General features: G+C 44.0%; 1 protein-coding gene across 1 annotated transcript in view; it reads right to left on the bottom strand.

The window, feature by feature from the left end:
- Window positions 1–15,208, bottom strand: part of LOC124116403 — a 91,944-nt gene that overhangs the window by 34,591 nt on the left and 42,145 nt on the right. The window contains exons 25-38 of the mRNA XM_048385193.1: window positions 14,501–14,621; window positions 14,035–14,235; window positions 12,641–12,753; window positions 12,093–12,287; window positions 9,860–10,597; window positions 8,676–8,823; window positions 7,098–7,283; window positions 5,574–5,739; window positions 4,617–4,791; window positions 3,461–3,607; window positions 3,011–3,207; window positions 2,569–2,647; window positions 1,596–1,742; window positions 242–406 (exon numbers count right to left, since the gene is read on the bottom strand). Of these exons, the coding sequence (XP_048241150.1) occupies window positions 242–406; window positions 1,596–1,742; window positions 2,569–2,647; window positions 3,011–3,207; window positions 3,461–3,607; window positions 4,617–4,791; window positions 5,574–5,739; window positions 7,098–7,283; window positions 8,676–8,823; window positions 9,860–10,597; window positions 12,093–12,287; window positions 12,641–12,753; window positions 14,035–14,235; window positions 14,501–14,621 (2,778 nt within the window). The remainder of the gene's footprint in view (window positions 1–241; window positions 407–1,595; window positions 1,743–2,568; window positions 2,648–3,010; window positions 3,208–3,460; window positions 3,608–4,616; window positions 4,792–5,573; window positions 5,740–7,097; window positions 7,284–8,675; window positions 8,824–9,859; window positions 10,598–12,092; window positions 12,288–12,640; window positions 12,754–14,034; window positions 14,236–14,500; window positions 14,622–15,208) is intronic.

Raw genomic sequence — 15,208 nt, 5'->3', positions numbered from 1 at the left:
TGTCCTCATCCATCAGAGGACAATAGAGGACAATCTTTCCAGCAATGTCTCACCTGTGGTTCTACTGTAGGCAGAAGACAAGGCACGATGTTGGTGTCCTCATCCATCAGAGGACAAGAGAGGACAAACTCTCCAGCAATGACCTACCTGTGGTTCTACTGAAGGCAGAAGACAAGGCACAATGTTGGTGTTCTCGTCCATTAGAGGACAATAGAGGACAATCTTTCCAGCAATGACCTACCTGTGGTTCTACTGTTGGCAGGAGACAAGGCACAATGTTGGTGTCCTCATCCTTCAGGGGACATGTCAGGTCAAACTCCTCAGTGAGTCTCAGCAGCCATGGATGAAGCTCTTCTGAGTACTTACTCCAAATGTCTGACATCTCAGAGTGTTTCAGGCGACCGTTCTGAAATATCAAGAAGGTAGGTGTCAGACATTCGCAGTCTTCATATGGAAAACATATCAATAACTTAAGATGCATAATCAAAATCTATATTCTAATATAATGGGTCTTACTTCACAATGTACATCAAATTAAAAACATGAAAAGATTTGGAAAATATCTGTCAACGCCAGGATGGTGGTACACATGCTTTGCAAAGCCTGCAGTCAACCGAAATCTGCACATGGAAATCTATGTTGTTTACAAGCCAGATGTCTTGTTTGTAACATGATTTTTATAGGACAATGCATGGACTCATTACCATATTTTCTTGAGTATAGTGCGCACTTTTTTTTAAAAAAACACACCTGTGTGGAAGGGGTACGCATTATACACGAATTATGAGTTTGGATGTTTTTTTCCCCCATGGAAAGACATTACCGTGAGCACGAAACACCGGAAATACCATGTCAACAAATCCATACTGAAGTTCGCAAATTATTCACGTAATTACACTGTCTGGCTATAAAAAGTATTCTTTGTATATCTGGACTTATGTTTGTAACTTATTTCATTAATTTTATTCAAAATTCCTTTTAATATTGTTTTTATTAATTTCGGCGAAATCGTGTGTGAAGCAATCGGAAGGTTCGCACAACTCACCGTTATTAACAGCAACCACGGTCAGAATACCGCTATTGACGCCTTGAAACGAACTTTAGATGACAGAGAATGGATAAATATATCATAAATGACATACTTTGACTTGTTAAAAGTCATATTTGTTTTTGTTTGACGATTCTATGTCAAGGGTGCAAACTTGACTGTTATAATCAGTTAACTCCCTTGCCTCAGGAAGATGAGACAGAATAGGAACTTGCCAATTTACACATCAATGATTGAGTTGGGTTTTAGAAAGTCAGCTCAATGTGAGAAGAGGATCCGTCAGATCCTGGCATGACAAAGGGACACAACCCCTTTCACTGCATCAGAAAATGCAACTGACATCTTTCAAAACTGATCTATGTTCCAAGACCTGTCATATGGGACACAACCCCTTTCACTGACCTAGAAACTTGACTGACAGTTGGTGCAGGATGGTGATCATTCTATCAGCCACTGGTTTGTCTGATCAAGGCTTGCTTACAGGCCTCCAGACACAGCTGCCATGTTGCTGACCGGGGATAAACATACAACAAAACCGAGGACTCACCTGCACAGGCCCTTCATGCACAGTGACCACACAGGCCATGACGTCAACAATCCACTGTGGTCTGACCACCACGTAGGACTTGAGGAAGGGAGTGTTGAAGAACTGCACTGACCCAAGATCATGCAGGAACTGGATGGACTGAGTGAGCTGAAAGTGTTCGATAATAGCTGCAGTAATGTCAGGAGGTTCCAACAAATAAAGACATCTGATTGGCTAAGGTTTGGGGAATACCACTTCCCGGCCAATGAATATGTGGGAATCGTTGTATTACATAATAAGAATGAGTGACACAGGCCTGAGGGTGAGTTTGGAAGAACGCCATTTTTAACATTATTCCAGTTATATCACGGCGTGTCAGCTTAATGTGGGAGGAAAGCACAAAGTGATGCAGGTCTCAGATGATTACTACCTTGGTGAAACCCACAAGCACGGGTATGGTGCTGAAAAACCTGGAAACATAATCGGGGCCGACCATTAAATATCTGGAAGGGGCCTGACATTTTATCAAAAAAAATATATTCCCAAAGCCGTGAAAATATAATATGCTTCAGAATGTTTTAAAAAAAGAAGGAAATTGACTGTCACAAAAATTACATTGTGTCAAGGTGTTTTTCTTTAAAATAATTCAGACCCATAGTTTTGAATAAACAAAGAATCTGGTTTTGTAGTTGCAGCTGAAAAAATACCTTATCTCGTTACAAAATCCCAAGCCCCTGAAGTAGAATATCAAATGGTGGGTCCCTCATCTGGGCAAACCGGGATTCAACCCCACAATCATATAGGTTTCTGGTGTTCCAAAGGGATGTAACTTAGAAAACTGGGCAAACCCTGCCCCTCATAATAAAAAGCATCATCGGCATGAAATGACATTACAGATCATCTCACATGTGAGAGACGGACAGAGAAGTCTTTAAGGGGAGGTAACCAGAGTGGCATGAATTATTTCAATGATATTCTACTGCCTGCTACGTACTTCAACGTCGTCAACTATGCCACATCCTTCTGCACTTTTCTGTACATCCTTCCACGGCATCAGGTCCAGGTTCCGGGCCCTATAATGGTGAGTGAGTGAGTCAGTCAGTCAGTTGGGTTTTACTCCCGTCTCGGCAATATTCCAGCAGTATAACAACACAAGAAATTAGTTTCAAAAGAACCACAGGTCTTTGGCATTTTGAGCAGCTTTGACCACTTGGCAATACCACAACCCCCACCACCCCCATCACCCACACCCCACATCTTTGGTTTAATATTTTATGTGATTTTGGAATTAATAGGAAGGATGGCTGTAAAGTTCTGAGCCGAACTGTGAAGGATGTATTCCAATTGGACAATTCTCCTCAGCAAATTCCGGCCACCCATATCCCCCTAGAAAAACATAAAAAGAGTGAACAGTTAGAGTTGGCTGTGCTTCTCACTTGATGAGGACTTTCTCGAGGTTAAGCCAGGCCTCCGGGATCTTCTCCCCCATGTACTTCTGCTCCAGGGTGACCTTGATGAGGTCGGCCTTCAGCTGCTCGATGCCGTCCCCTGTGTAGGAGCTCACTGTGTAGAAGCCTGTGATCTGTGGGTAGCGCCGCTGCAGGTCGTCTGTCGGCATTCTCGGCTTCTCCACCTGAAGATCAACATCATCATCATCATCCGCAGCAGCAGCATTAACAGCAGCAGCGGCATCAACATTATCATCATCAGCAGCGACAGCAGCAGCATCAACATTATCATCATCAGCAGCGTCAACATCATTATCATCATCATCAGCCGCAGCAGCGTCAACATCATTATCATCATCAGCAGCAGCAGCAGCAACAGAAACAACATCAACATCATCATCATCTGTTTAGGAGCGTGGCATGCGATGTATCACTAACCTTATCACAGTGTGTCCCGACCACCAGTATAGGAGCTTTAGGGGCGTGGCATGCAATGGAGCTGAGCCAGAAGTCAAGGCCGGCATGTTCGTATCCCAGTCTGATGTTCCATAGGAGAAAGTAGACTGCACGATTGGACAGGAAAAACTGAGGATGAAAGACATAAACTCTTACAATAAACTCTGACTAACATTAACTCTGACATAAACTCTGACAAACATAAACCCTAACATAAAACTCAGATAAAAACTCTGACTAACATAAACTCTGACATAAACGCTGACTTACATAAACTCTAACATAAACTCTGACTCACATTAACTCTGACATAAACGCTGACTGACATAAACTCTGACATAAACTCTAACATAAACCCTGACATAAACTCTGACTAACATAAACTCTGATATAAACTCTGACTAACATAAACTCTGACATAAACGCTGACTGACATAAACTCTGAAATAAAGGCTGACTGACATAAACTCTGACATAAACTCTGACTTACATAAACTCTAACATAAACTCTGACTCACATTAACTCTGACATAAACTCTGACATAAACTCTGACTCACATTAACTCTGACTAACATAAACTCTGACTAACATAAACTCTGATATAAACTCTGACTAACATAAACTCTGACATAAAAGCTGACTGACATAAACTCTGAAATAAACACTGACTGACATAAACACTAACATAAACTCTGACTAACATAAACTCTGACTAACATAAACTCTGATATAAACTCTGACTAACATTAACTCTAACATAAACTCTAACATAAACTCTGACATAAACTCTGACTAACATAAACTCCAACACAAATTCTGACATAAACTCTGACTAACATAAACTCTTACTAACATAAACTCTGCTATAAACTCTGACTAACATTAACTCTGACATAAACTCTGACTAACATAAACTCTGATATAAACTCTGACTAACATTAACTCTGACATAAACTCTGACTCACATAAACTCTGACTAACATTAACTCTAACATAAACTCTGACATAAACTCTAACGCAAATGGCAATTCTGAAGCTGTACATTACAGCCAAATTCATGAAAAGAAATAGAGAAAAGGCAGTGGTGTTTCCCACAAAACAAACACAGATTTGTGGTGGCCATGTTGTTCACATTACCTGATGTGTGTTGTAGTACACTGTCTGTCCGGCAAAGTCCCAGGTGCTGTAGGAGATGGGCTCCTTGGATCCCTCCACAGGGACGTCCCAACGGGTGATGTCGATACCGTCGGTGATTTGTTCACTGTAGTCGGTGTAGTAGGCGTCGCTGCCATCCGTCAGTACTCGAACCAGGCTGGGTTATAAAAATAACATTGATTCATGAATAGATTATTGAGGTAAAGATTGTTCAAAAGTAGATTATTGATGACTCAAACAAAAGCCATCTTGTAACTATAGAGTGATGATGTTGTATCTTGACAGCCATCCATGTTCTATCTTGACAACCATCCATGTTCTATCTTGACAGCCATCCATGTTCTATCTTGACAACCATCCATGTTCTAGCTTGACAGCCATCCATGTTCTATCTTGACAACCATCCATGTTCTATCTTGACAGCCATCCACGTTCTATCTTGACAACCATCCATGTTCTAGCTTGACAGCCATCCATGTTCTAGCTTGACAGCCATCCATGTTCTAGCTTGACAGCCATCCATGTTCTATCTTGACAACCATCCATGTTCTATCTTGACAGCCATCCATGTTCTATCTTGACAACCATCCATGTTCTATCTTGACAACCATCCATGTTCTATCTTGACAACCACATTAACCAACATCAATGTTCAAATTATCTTCAATTTCTGATTCTTTTCAGGCATAGTAACCAAAAAATACACATGACATCAGATACATACGGTCTACTTTGCTATGGATCCCTGAGTGAGTGAGTGAGTTTGGGTTTAACATTACTGTCATGGAATTCCACAGTTTTAAAGCAGCGACATCTTTGTCACAGACACACACCAAGGTTCATAATCACAGAAATTTGGGAATCCAAGCAGATCCTGGCAGCTAAGGGACATAACTCCTGAAAAGAGTTTTGGGAGCCCAGGGTGAAAGGATGCAGTACCTGGTTTTGCCAGCTCCTCCGAGTCCAACAAACATCAGCTTCGTTCGCTTGCAGTCCACGGATCCCATTCTCAGTCGTCGTAGGTAGCCAAAAATGGCCTTGAACCCTCTTCCAACAACCTCTTTCGGAGGGGTTTTCAACGCAGGACAGTTCTTCAGGTGCAACTCTAAAAAAAAATAACATCATAAAAACAATTTTAACAAACAAAATGGTGACATCAAGAATTTTTTTTGAATATAATAACCTTTTGTTGTAATCTTTATAACAACAACCAAGTGCTATATCAGTAAAGATTTGTCTTTGAAAGACTTGTTTTACTTCAATACATTATAAACAAGAAAACAGCACTGTCACTTTCCCCCAACATGGAGAACAGTAGAATTTTCCTTCTTCATGTAGTGATTAATATTGACTACAGAAAGAGTCCCATAAAGCCTTAATAAGAAAAAGGCACTTGGGCCGTCATCAGAAAAAAATTATAAAATGTGACAATAATACACACAAAAGGCCCCTTCCCTCGAAAAATAACTCATTCTTGATAAGTATATCTTTTAGATAAGCATGCAAATTTTCAAACATGTAACTTCAGGGGTTTCTGAGAAAACCTGTCCCCATTTCACACAGTAGTTACACACTTAGTTAAAAAGCATGAAGCAAGGGCCATAACTCTGTGAAAAATGAAATTACAACACCATTATTCGAAGTCATTTCTGATTATGACCAGCAACATCAGTGTGTAAAATTTCATTTCTCTGACTAAAATAATTTCTGAGAAAATTTGTCCCCTTTCAGAAGCTGATGGACAATTGGACGGAAAAACGCCATTTCTTTATCCCATGCCCTAAATGTCCACAATGTTCCCACTAAATATGCAAGACTGTACTATTGTATATTGTGCATTGTACAACAACTCAATTAACTTAATACAAAGTTTAAACTCTGAGCCTTATATATTTTAGTATAAGGTGAGGTGAAATTGGGTTAACGTCGCGTCCAAGATTATTGCACTTATATAGCGACGTGCATGTACGTGTGTGTTTGTGTGGCTGCTTGTACTAGTCCGGATTGATGCCGATTTATAGTGCTAGCACACTGAGATACCATGCCGCAGTTTAACATGAATACCCCACTCAGACACAGTATACTGACTCCGAGCCGACAAGTCCTTGTTTTAGCCCCTTTATGCCGAGCGCCAGACAGGGTAACAACAAGTACCATCTTTTAACGTCTTTTGGTATGACGCGCCCAGGGATCGAACCCCGGACCTTCCGCTCTCCGGGCGGACGCTCTACCACTAGACCACGGAGGCGGTCTATTTTAGTATAAATTGAATATTTATGTTTGTTTGTTTGTTTGTTTGTTTGTTTGTTGTTTAACGCCGCACTCAGCAATATTCCAGCTATATGACAGCGGGAATATTTATGTATTTATCCTATCTCACACTATGCATATCGACAATATTAGTTTTTCTTTCTTTTCTGATTTCCATAAACCGAAAAATAAAAAAAGTGTCTTGGCACCCACCTTTAAGTGGCGTGACAGTTATTTCTGCGGACACAGATGCCAGGGAGAGGTTGTTGGTGAGGTTAAGAGACTCCAGCTTGGTGAGATCAGATATGGAATCCTCAATAATGGTGAGGCAGTTGTTGGACACATCCAGGCTCTCCAAAGTCTTACACGACAGCAGGAAGTTTGGCAGTGGTCCATTCTCTGAAACACATTCAACATGAGTTAGTTGGGTTTAACTCCGCTTTAAACAATATTCCATTCATATCGTGGCATGTCAGCTTAGTGTGGGAAGAAATCCAGAAATGATGCAGGTCTCAGAGGTTAACCACTTCGGTGAAACCCACGAGCACGGGTACGGTGCTGACAAACCTAGAAACATAATAGGGGCGAACCGGGATTCGAACCCACAATCATCGGTTTCTGGCGTGTTTCTTACTTTAAATTATGTATATTTATTATCTCCTTTTTCAGTTGATAGCGATGACCATAAGCATGGGTATGGTGCTGACAAACCTAGAAACATAATCGGGGTGAACCGGGATTCGAACCCATGACCATAGGTTTCTGGCGTGCCCAAGGGATGCAACAGTTCATCCCACGGGCTATGCAAATTCTCTTTAGTTCAAATGCTTATCCAATTGGAGTGTGAGATAGACGATGATTTTGACAGAATCAGTGGTCGTGTTGGAATAACCTGGTTAACCATTTTGAGGTTGCATGGTTAGAAAACACATTCCCACTGTCACTTTCCTGACCTGGTAAGCAACGCTCAGACTGGTTGGGGATGAAAGGTTGTTCTGAAATGACCTGTAATTTGGATGTCCACAGACCTATGTTTATCGTTCACGAGAACTAAGAATTGAGAACATCCCATTACAAGGCTACCCATTGCCCCCAGGAATAATGTAATGCAGTATAACCTCAATAGAGAATATTGTTTTATTATGAAGCATCACTGTTGGAGAATACAAAGGCTGAACTAAAACTACTCAGTCCTGTCTGAACAGAAAACAGAGCTCTGCTTTCCAGTGTGTTGTCATGTGTTTCAAGCAAAAAAATACAAATGTTTTGATAAAATTAAAAACCAACAAGAGTTTGCCACTAACGTATCCCCCGCCCCTGTTGCAGAATTTGACATAATTAAATCTATACAAACCCTAACCTTTTTAAACCGAGGTGGAACTTGTCATGGAAATTGTAAAAAAAAGAAGAGTTTGGAACCTAAGTCCATCTTGTTGCCATGGAAACGTAAAAAATATAAATTTCTAAAATTTCTAAATAGCAAAAGGCACCAATTCAGCATGTACCTGACAGACGTGCAAAGTTTCATGAAAAAATATTGAATGGTTTCTGAGTTATGCTCCGCAAAAAACGTGACGGACTGACGGAGCCCGTTTCTATATCCAAAGCCAACTTCGTTGGGCGGGGGATAATAACGAAATACAATCTATGTATGAATTATACTTCCTTTTGTCCTTCTGCATTGACAGAAAACAGAGCTTTGCTTACCAGAGTGTTGTCATGTATTTCAAGCAAAAACATATAATTCTTTTTATTAAAACGAAATACAATCTGTGCATGAATGATACTTACTTTTGTCCTTCTGTTGTGTGTCTGTCCTTTGTCCGAATCGGAGGTAGGCTTCATTGGACATCATCTTATTGTTGATCTGGACGACCCCATCACGGGTCAGCGACCCTGTCTTCCCTGGGTCAGCAGACTGAAACAGACTCTTCCTCTCCTGGAAAACATAAGACGAGTGAATGGGTGAGTGAGTAGGGTTCAACACCGCTTCAACAGCATATCAGTCAACAGCATGTCAGCACAGTTTGATGTGGGAGGAAAGCTCACAGATGTCAGATGTGTGCCACTTTGCTGAAACTCACAAGCATAGTTTGGTGCTTTCAAACCTGGAAACAACCAGAGCAAATCTGGCATTAAAACCATGATCATAGGTTCCTGTCCAATCCCATTAAAATCAGATCCTTGTTCTCGCTATCGCTAAACAAAGTTCTGAGGACATCCCATTACGGGTCACGTCAGAACGACCTTTCATATGACCAATCGAAGTGTCACTTACTAGATCATGAAAGTGACAGTCGGAATGTGTTTTCAAATCATGCAGCCTTGAAAACGTTAAGACGGGGGATTCCGAACGACAGTTACGCACCGTACGACTGATTCCGGCAAAAGGATCGTCTATCTCTCGCTTCCGTTGGATAAACATTTGAACGGAGGAGGCGTTGCACAGTACGTGGGAAGCCCTGCCATACAATCTCAACCATATATAAGACATTACAGAATGTTCGTTTGTTCAGTTTTCAAAATTTTAATCGATAACTGTGTCAACATATTTTTCAAGCGTAGTATGAAATGGAAGTCGCCAGGTAGAAACGAGTGCCGTAAAGCTCGAGAAAGCTGCTTTCTAATTGGCTGATGTCGACTTCTTGTTAGTCATTTCAGTAGTCGGTCAAAGTGCGCGAAAGGTCGTCCTGACGTAACCCGTAATGGGATGTCCTCAGATCTTTGTTTAGTGGCAGCCAGAACTCACATCTGATTTTAATGAGATTTGTTATATATACATCTATTTCATGATCCCTAACAATTTTTGTTCAGTATACACTATATACAGTATATACATTTCGGAAACCTTGAAAGACAACATTCGCCAATTCATTACATTTCAGACATTTCAAATAGACATTACCTGATATGATTATGTATATTAGTCAAGTATTTAAATGTATCAGATATTTTTGACAAAACAAGCTCTTTACCTGTTCAGACATTTTTGACAGGAATGTGTTCTCACTGACAAATGTTTCAAAGGAAGTGTAGGTGTACGTTGCTTTGGATGACGCCAGCGGTTCAATGATTGGTATTCCAGCCAAACCTAGCACTTTCAGCTGTGACGGTAAAGCAGACGGCAACTTTTCAATGACATTGTAGTTCAAGGACAGCTTCTCCAATGCAGGCATAATGGTACATATTGCTTCCATACTCGGCACTTTACCAACGTTGTCGGCATGGAGTTCCACGAGATTCTTACACAGCTGAACCACCGCAGGAAGTGTGTACAGGGGATTGTGGGATATGTTCAAGAAGACGAGTTTGTCCTTGACCTGAGATAAGTCAGCAGGTAATGCAGCTAGTTTGTTGTAGCTTACATCAATCGATGTCAACTGATCACATTTGGCAAACAAGGGCAAGGTCATTAACTGGTTCCGAGCCAAGTTGAGGTGAGTGAGATTGAAGAACCTTGTGAACAGATCCTCGGGCAGCTCCTTGAGTTGGTTGTTTCGTAGATCGAGTCTGAAGATAAGATGGTGATAGTTGTCAAATGAGTCCAGGTCAATATGGGAAACTTCGGATAAAGGCGCCATGGCCAGCTCATGGGGTTTGCACTGTACATGTTCTGGGTTGCCCTGACCGCTGACAACAGTGTTGAAAGAGTCCATCGTCCGGGCAGTCGTTAGAAGTGTGTTCACAGCAATAGCTTCGTTAGACTCCAGAATCTGAAACAACCCAAGACACTCATTTAGATCAAGAACAAACAAGGTGTGTTTGTTTGTTTGTTTGTTGTTTAATGCCACACTCAGCAATATTCCAGCTATATGACGGCAGTCTGTAAATAATCGAGTCTGGAACAGACAATCCAGTTATTGACATCATGAGCATTGATCTGCGAGATTTGTATACGATGACATGCATCAAACAAGTCAGCAAGACTGACCATCCAATCTTGTTAGTCGCCTCTAAAGAGTAAGTGAGTTGGGTTTAACATTGATTTGAGTGAGTATAGTTTTAGCAATATTCCAGCATTATCACAGTGGGGCAACAGAAATGGGATTCACAGGAATTGAACCCAGGTCTTTGTTGTGAACGCTTTAACCACTAGGCTAACCACTGCCCCAATGTTGCTTTGAACAGTATTCCCGTTTCATCACGGTGATTCAGCTTTATGTGGGAGGAAAGCCCGACATTTACCATTTTGATGAAACCCACGAGCACGGGTATGGTGCTGACACGTGTCTTGGCAGCTTGGCAATCTCATTAAAATCAGACCTTAGTTCTCGCTATCGCTAAACAAAGATCTGAGGACATCCCATTACAGGTCACGTCGGAATGACCTTTCATCCGACCAATGAAAGCATCTCTTACCAGATCATGAAAGTGACAGTCGGAATGTGTTTTCTAATCATGCAACCTCGAAAACGTTAACACAGGGTATTCTGAACTACAGTTACGGCCCGTAAAACTGATTCCGTCAAAATTATCGTCTGTCTCTCGCTTCCGTGGGATAAACATTTGAACGGAGGAGGCGATGCGCAGTACGTGGGAAGCACTGCCATACAATCTCAACCATATATGAGACATTCCGGATTGTTCGTTTGTTCAGTTTTCAAAATTTTAATCGAGAACTGTGTCAATATATTTTTCAAGCGTAGTATGAAATGGAAGTCGCCAGGTTGAAACGAGTGCCGTAAAGCTCGAGAAAGCTGCTTTCTCAGTGGCTGATATCGACTTCTTGTTATTCGTTTCAGTGGTCGGTCAAAGTTCGCGAAAGGTCGTTCGGACGTGACCCATAACGGGATGTCCTCAGATCTTTGTTTTGCGGCAGAGAGAACTTAGATCTGATTTTAATGAGATTGGCAGCTTGGCTTCTGAGATTTACTCGGGCTTCGATCCTGAAGCACATGTAACACATGTGGTGTCTTCTTGGGTTCATCATCATCATCATCATCATCATCATCATCATCATCATCATTCTTATTATTATGATCATTATTATTATGATCATTATGATCATTTTTATAATTAGCTGTCAAGGGTTGTGGGGTAGTCTAGTGGTGAAAGCCCCACATGTGTACAATGTGTGAAGCATTTCTGGTGTCACCCCACTGAAATGTTATTGCTGGAATATTGCTAAAGTGTTGGGGAAAAAAACCCTCACTTATTCACTCCAGATGTCAATGGTTATCTATTTATAATGCTGTTTTTCATACCCACCAAACGATCTCCAGTGAAAGCCTTTATCCGCTGTAACTTTTTGGACTGCTTGAGGATGTGTCTCCCGCTGAGAAACCACAGCATTTTGAAATACAGCCGCATCAGCCGGGTGAAGGCGATCTCCATCTTCTCTTGGTCCTGGTCAATCTTGTCTGCCTCCGGGAACATCGTTGTCAGCTTTCCTGGCAGTGTGTGCTGAAACAAGGGATTCGGGGAGAGTGAGTGAGTGAGTTTGTGAGGCGGTCTGGATGCGAGTGTGTGTGTGTGTGTGTGTGTGTGTGTGTGTGTGTGTGTGTGTGTGTGTGTGTGTGTGTGTGTGTGTGTGTGTGTGTGTGTGTGTGTGTGTGTGTGTGTGAATCTGTGAGGTGTGTGTGTGCGTGTGCGTGTGTGCGAGTGAGCCAGTAAATGGGTGGATGGGTGGGTGGATGTAGGGACAAGTCAGTGAGTGAGTGAGGTGTGAGGTTGGTTTGTGAGTGTGAGCGTGAGCATGTGTGCATTTGAATTTGTGTGTGCGTGTGTGTGTGAGTGAGTGAGTGAGTGAGTCCCACCTCCTGCAGCAGCAAGGCCAGGTAGGTGAGTATCAGCACTGTCTCCATCTCTGCATAGCCGGCCAGAGTGGGGAAGGCAATTCCAGGGTGGTCCACCATGTGCACATCAAACTCTGAAACAGGAGGTTCATCAAGTCAGTTCTTGTCAACTAATTCAGTAATCTGTTATGCTCAAAACCTCTTACAACCACTCCCTGCTTGACCATCCCCCATGCTTCATCTCCCCCTCCCTGCTCCCTCATCCCTCCCAGCTCCCTCACCCCTCCCAGCTCCCTTACCCCATCCCTGCTCCTTCACACCATCCCTGCTCCCTCTCCCCCTCCCTGCTCCCTCATCCCTCCCAGCTCCTTCACCCCCTCCCTGCTCCTTCACCCCCTCCCTGCTCCTTCACACCATCCCTGCTCCTTCACACCATCCCTGCTCCTTCACCCCCTCCCTGCTCCTTCACACCATCCCTGCTCCTTCACCCCCTCCCTGCTCCTTCACCCCCTCCCTGCTCCCTCTCCCCCTCCCTGCTCCCTCATCCCTCCCAGCTCCTTCACCCCCTCCCTGCTCCTTCACCCCCTCCCTGCTGCATCTCCCCCTCCCTGCTCCCTCATCCCTCCCAGCTCCCTCACCCCTCCCAGCTCCCTTACCCCATCCCTGCTCCTTCACCCCCTCCCTGCTCCTTCACCCCCTCCCTGCTCCCTCTCCCCCTCCCTGCTCCCTCATCCCTCCCAGCTCCTTCACCCCCTCCCTGCTCCTTCACCCCCTCCCTGCTCCCTCTCCCCCTCCCTGCTCCCTCATCCCTCCCTGCTCCTTCACCCCCTCCCTGCTCCATCTCCCCCTCCCTGCTCCCTCATCCCTCCCAGCTCCCTCACCCCTCCCAGCTCCCTTACCCCATCCCTGCTCCTTCACACCATCCCTGCTCCTTCACCCCCTCCCTGCTCCCTCTCCCCCTCCCTGCTCCCTCATCCCTCCCTGCTCCCTCACCCCTCCCTGCTCCCTCATCCCTCCCAGCTCCTTCACCCCCTCCCTGCTCCTTCACCCCCTCCCTGCTCCCTCTCCCCCTCCCTGCTCCCTCATCCCTCCCTGCTCCTTCACCCCCTCCCTGCTCCATCTCCCCCTCCCTGCTCCCTCATCCCTCCCAGCTCCCTCACCCCTCCCAGCTCCCTTACCCCATCCCTGCTCCTTCACACCATCCCTGCTCCTTCACCCCCTCCCTGCTCCCTCTCCCCCTCCCTGCTCCCTCACCCCTCCCAGCTCCCTTACCCCATCCCTGCTCCTTCACACCATCCCTGCTCCTTCACACCATCCCTGCTCCTTCACACCATCCCTTACTTACCCCCTCCCCTTCCAGTGCCTCTCTAATGCTCGCTGTGTTTCATAAACTCCCATAATGCCCCATAACTTACTGTCCGGGTGACACAGGAAGTGGATGTTCTGCTGCATGTGGTTGGCAATGGCCGACAGCGATGGGTAGCGGATAAAGTTGATGTTGAGAGACTTGGGCAGGACACAGAAGAGACGCTGATTGCGAGTCAGGAACTCACTCAGATCCTCCCGCAGGTCCGGTGGGGGGTCCCTCAGCGTTGTCCTCACATCCTGCTCGATGACTACAAGTGAAAACCAAGCTACCAGTTTGAAAACAGAATGACAAGGGAATCATCATCTGACGCTCTTTGAGGCTTAAAAAATAAAAGAACTGGTTCTCAAGCAATGTTTTTTGAAAATATAGTGTCCTACGCAATGATATTGCTGGAATATTGCTAACAGTGGCGTAAAACAATACTCACTCCCATTGAGGGTGCATTCCATATTAGAGTACGAAAATGTGTAAAACAAAAACTCAGATTGTCTGCCCTTGGTTCAATGATTTACCTGAGCCTCTGTTTTTCATACTCTGGCAGCGGAGATGCCTTGGCCCGCTAGATGTTGTCTGCGTGGGGGCCATGTTGAGACATCTCAACGTCTCGTCTGGGGGCGTGCCTTCTTTCTGTATCTGAAAATAAAAACAGGGAGACCCTTCAGTGAAATATTTGATACTTTGACAACATCTCATCACCTCATCTGGTGATGTGGGCCCTTCTGGAGCTGGAACCCCAGGGAAGATGTGGAAGCGTGAGTGAGTGAGTGAGTGAATGAGTATGGTTTTATGACGCTTTTAGCAATATTCCAGCAATATCACGGTGGGGGACACCAGAAATGGGCTTCACACATTGTACCCATGTCGGGAATCGAACCCGGGTCTTCGGCGTGACAAGCGAACACTTTAACCACTAGGCTACCCGAGTGTGACAGTTGCACATAGAAACATAAGTGAAATGAGGTCACTATGAGTGAGTGAGTTGGGTTTAATGCTGCTTTAAACAGTATTTCAGTTATATCACAGTGTGTCTGCTTGATTAGGGAGGAAAGCCCGAAGTGATGCAGGTCTTAGACATTAACCACTTGGGTGAAACCCACGAGCACGGGTATGATGCTGACAAACCTAGAAACAGAATCGGGGCGAACCGGGATTCAAACCCACAATCATAGGTTTCTGGCATGTCCAAGGGATGCAACTCTGCACAGCGAATTGTGGCGCTT

Source organism: Haliotis rufescens, unplaced genomic scaffold (assembly GCF_023055435.1).
Source record: "Haliotis rufescens isolate VD_foot unplaced genomic scaffold, xgHalRufe1.0.p SCAF_55, whole genome shotgun sequence".
NCBI classification, from domain to species: domain Eukaryota; kingdom Metazoa; phylum Mollusca; class Gastropoda; order Lepetellida; family Haliotidae; genus Haliotis; species Haliotis rufescens.
Note: the sequence above shows the minus strand (reverse complement) of the source record. Positions and strands in the feature narration are given on the sequence as shown.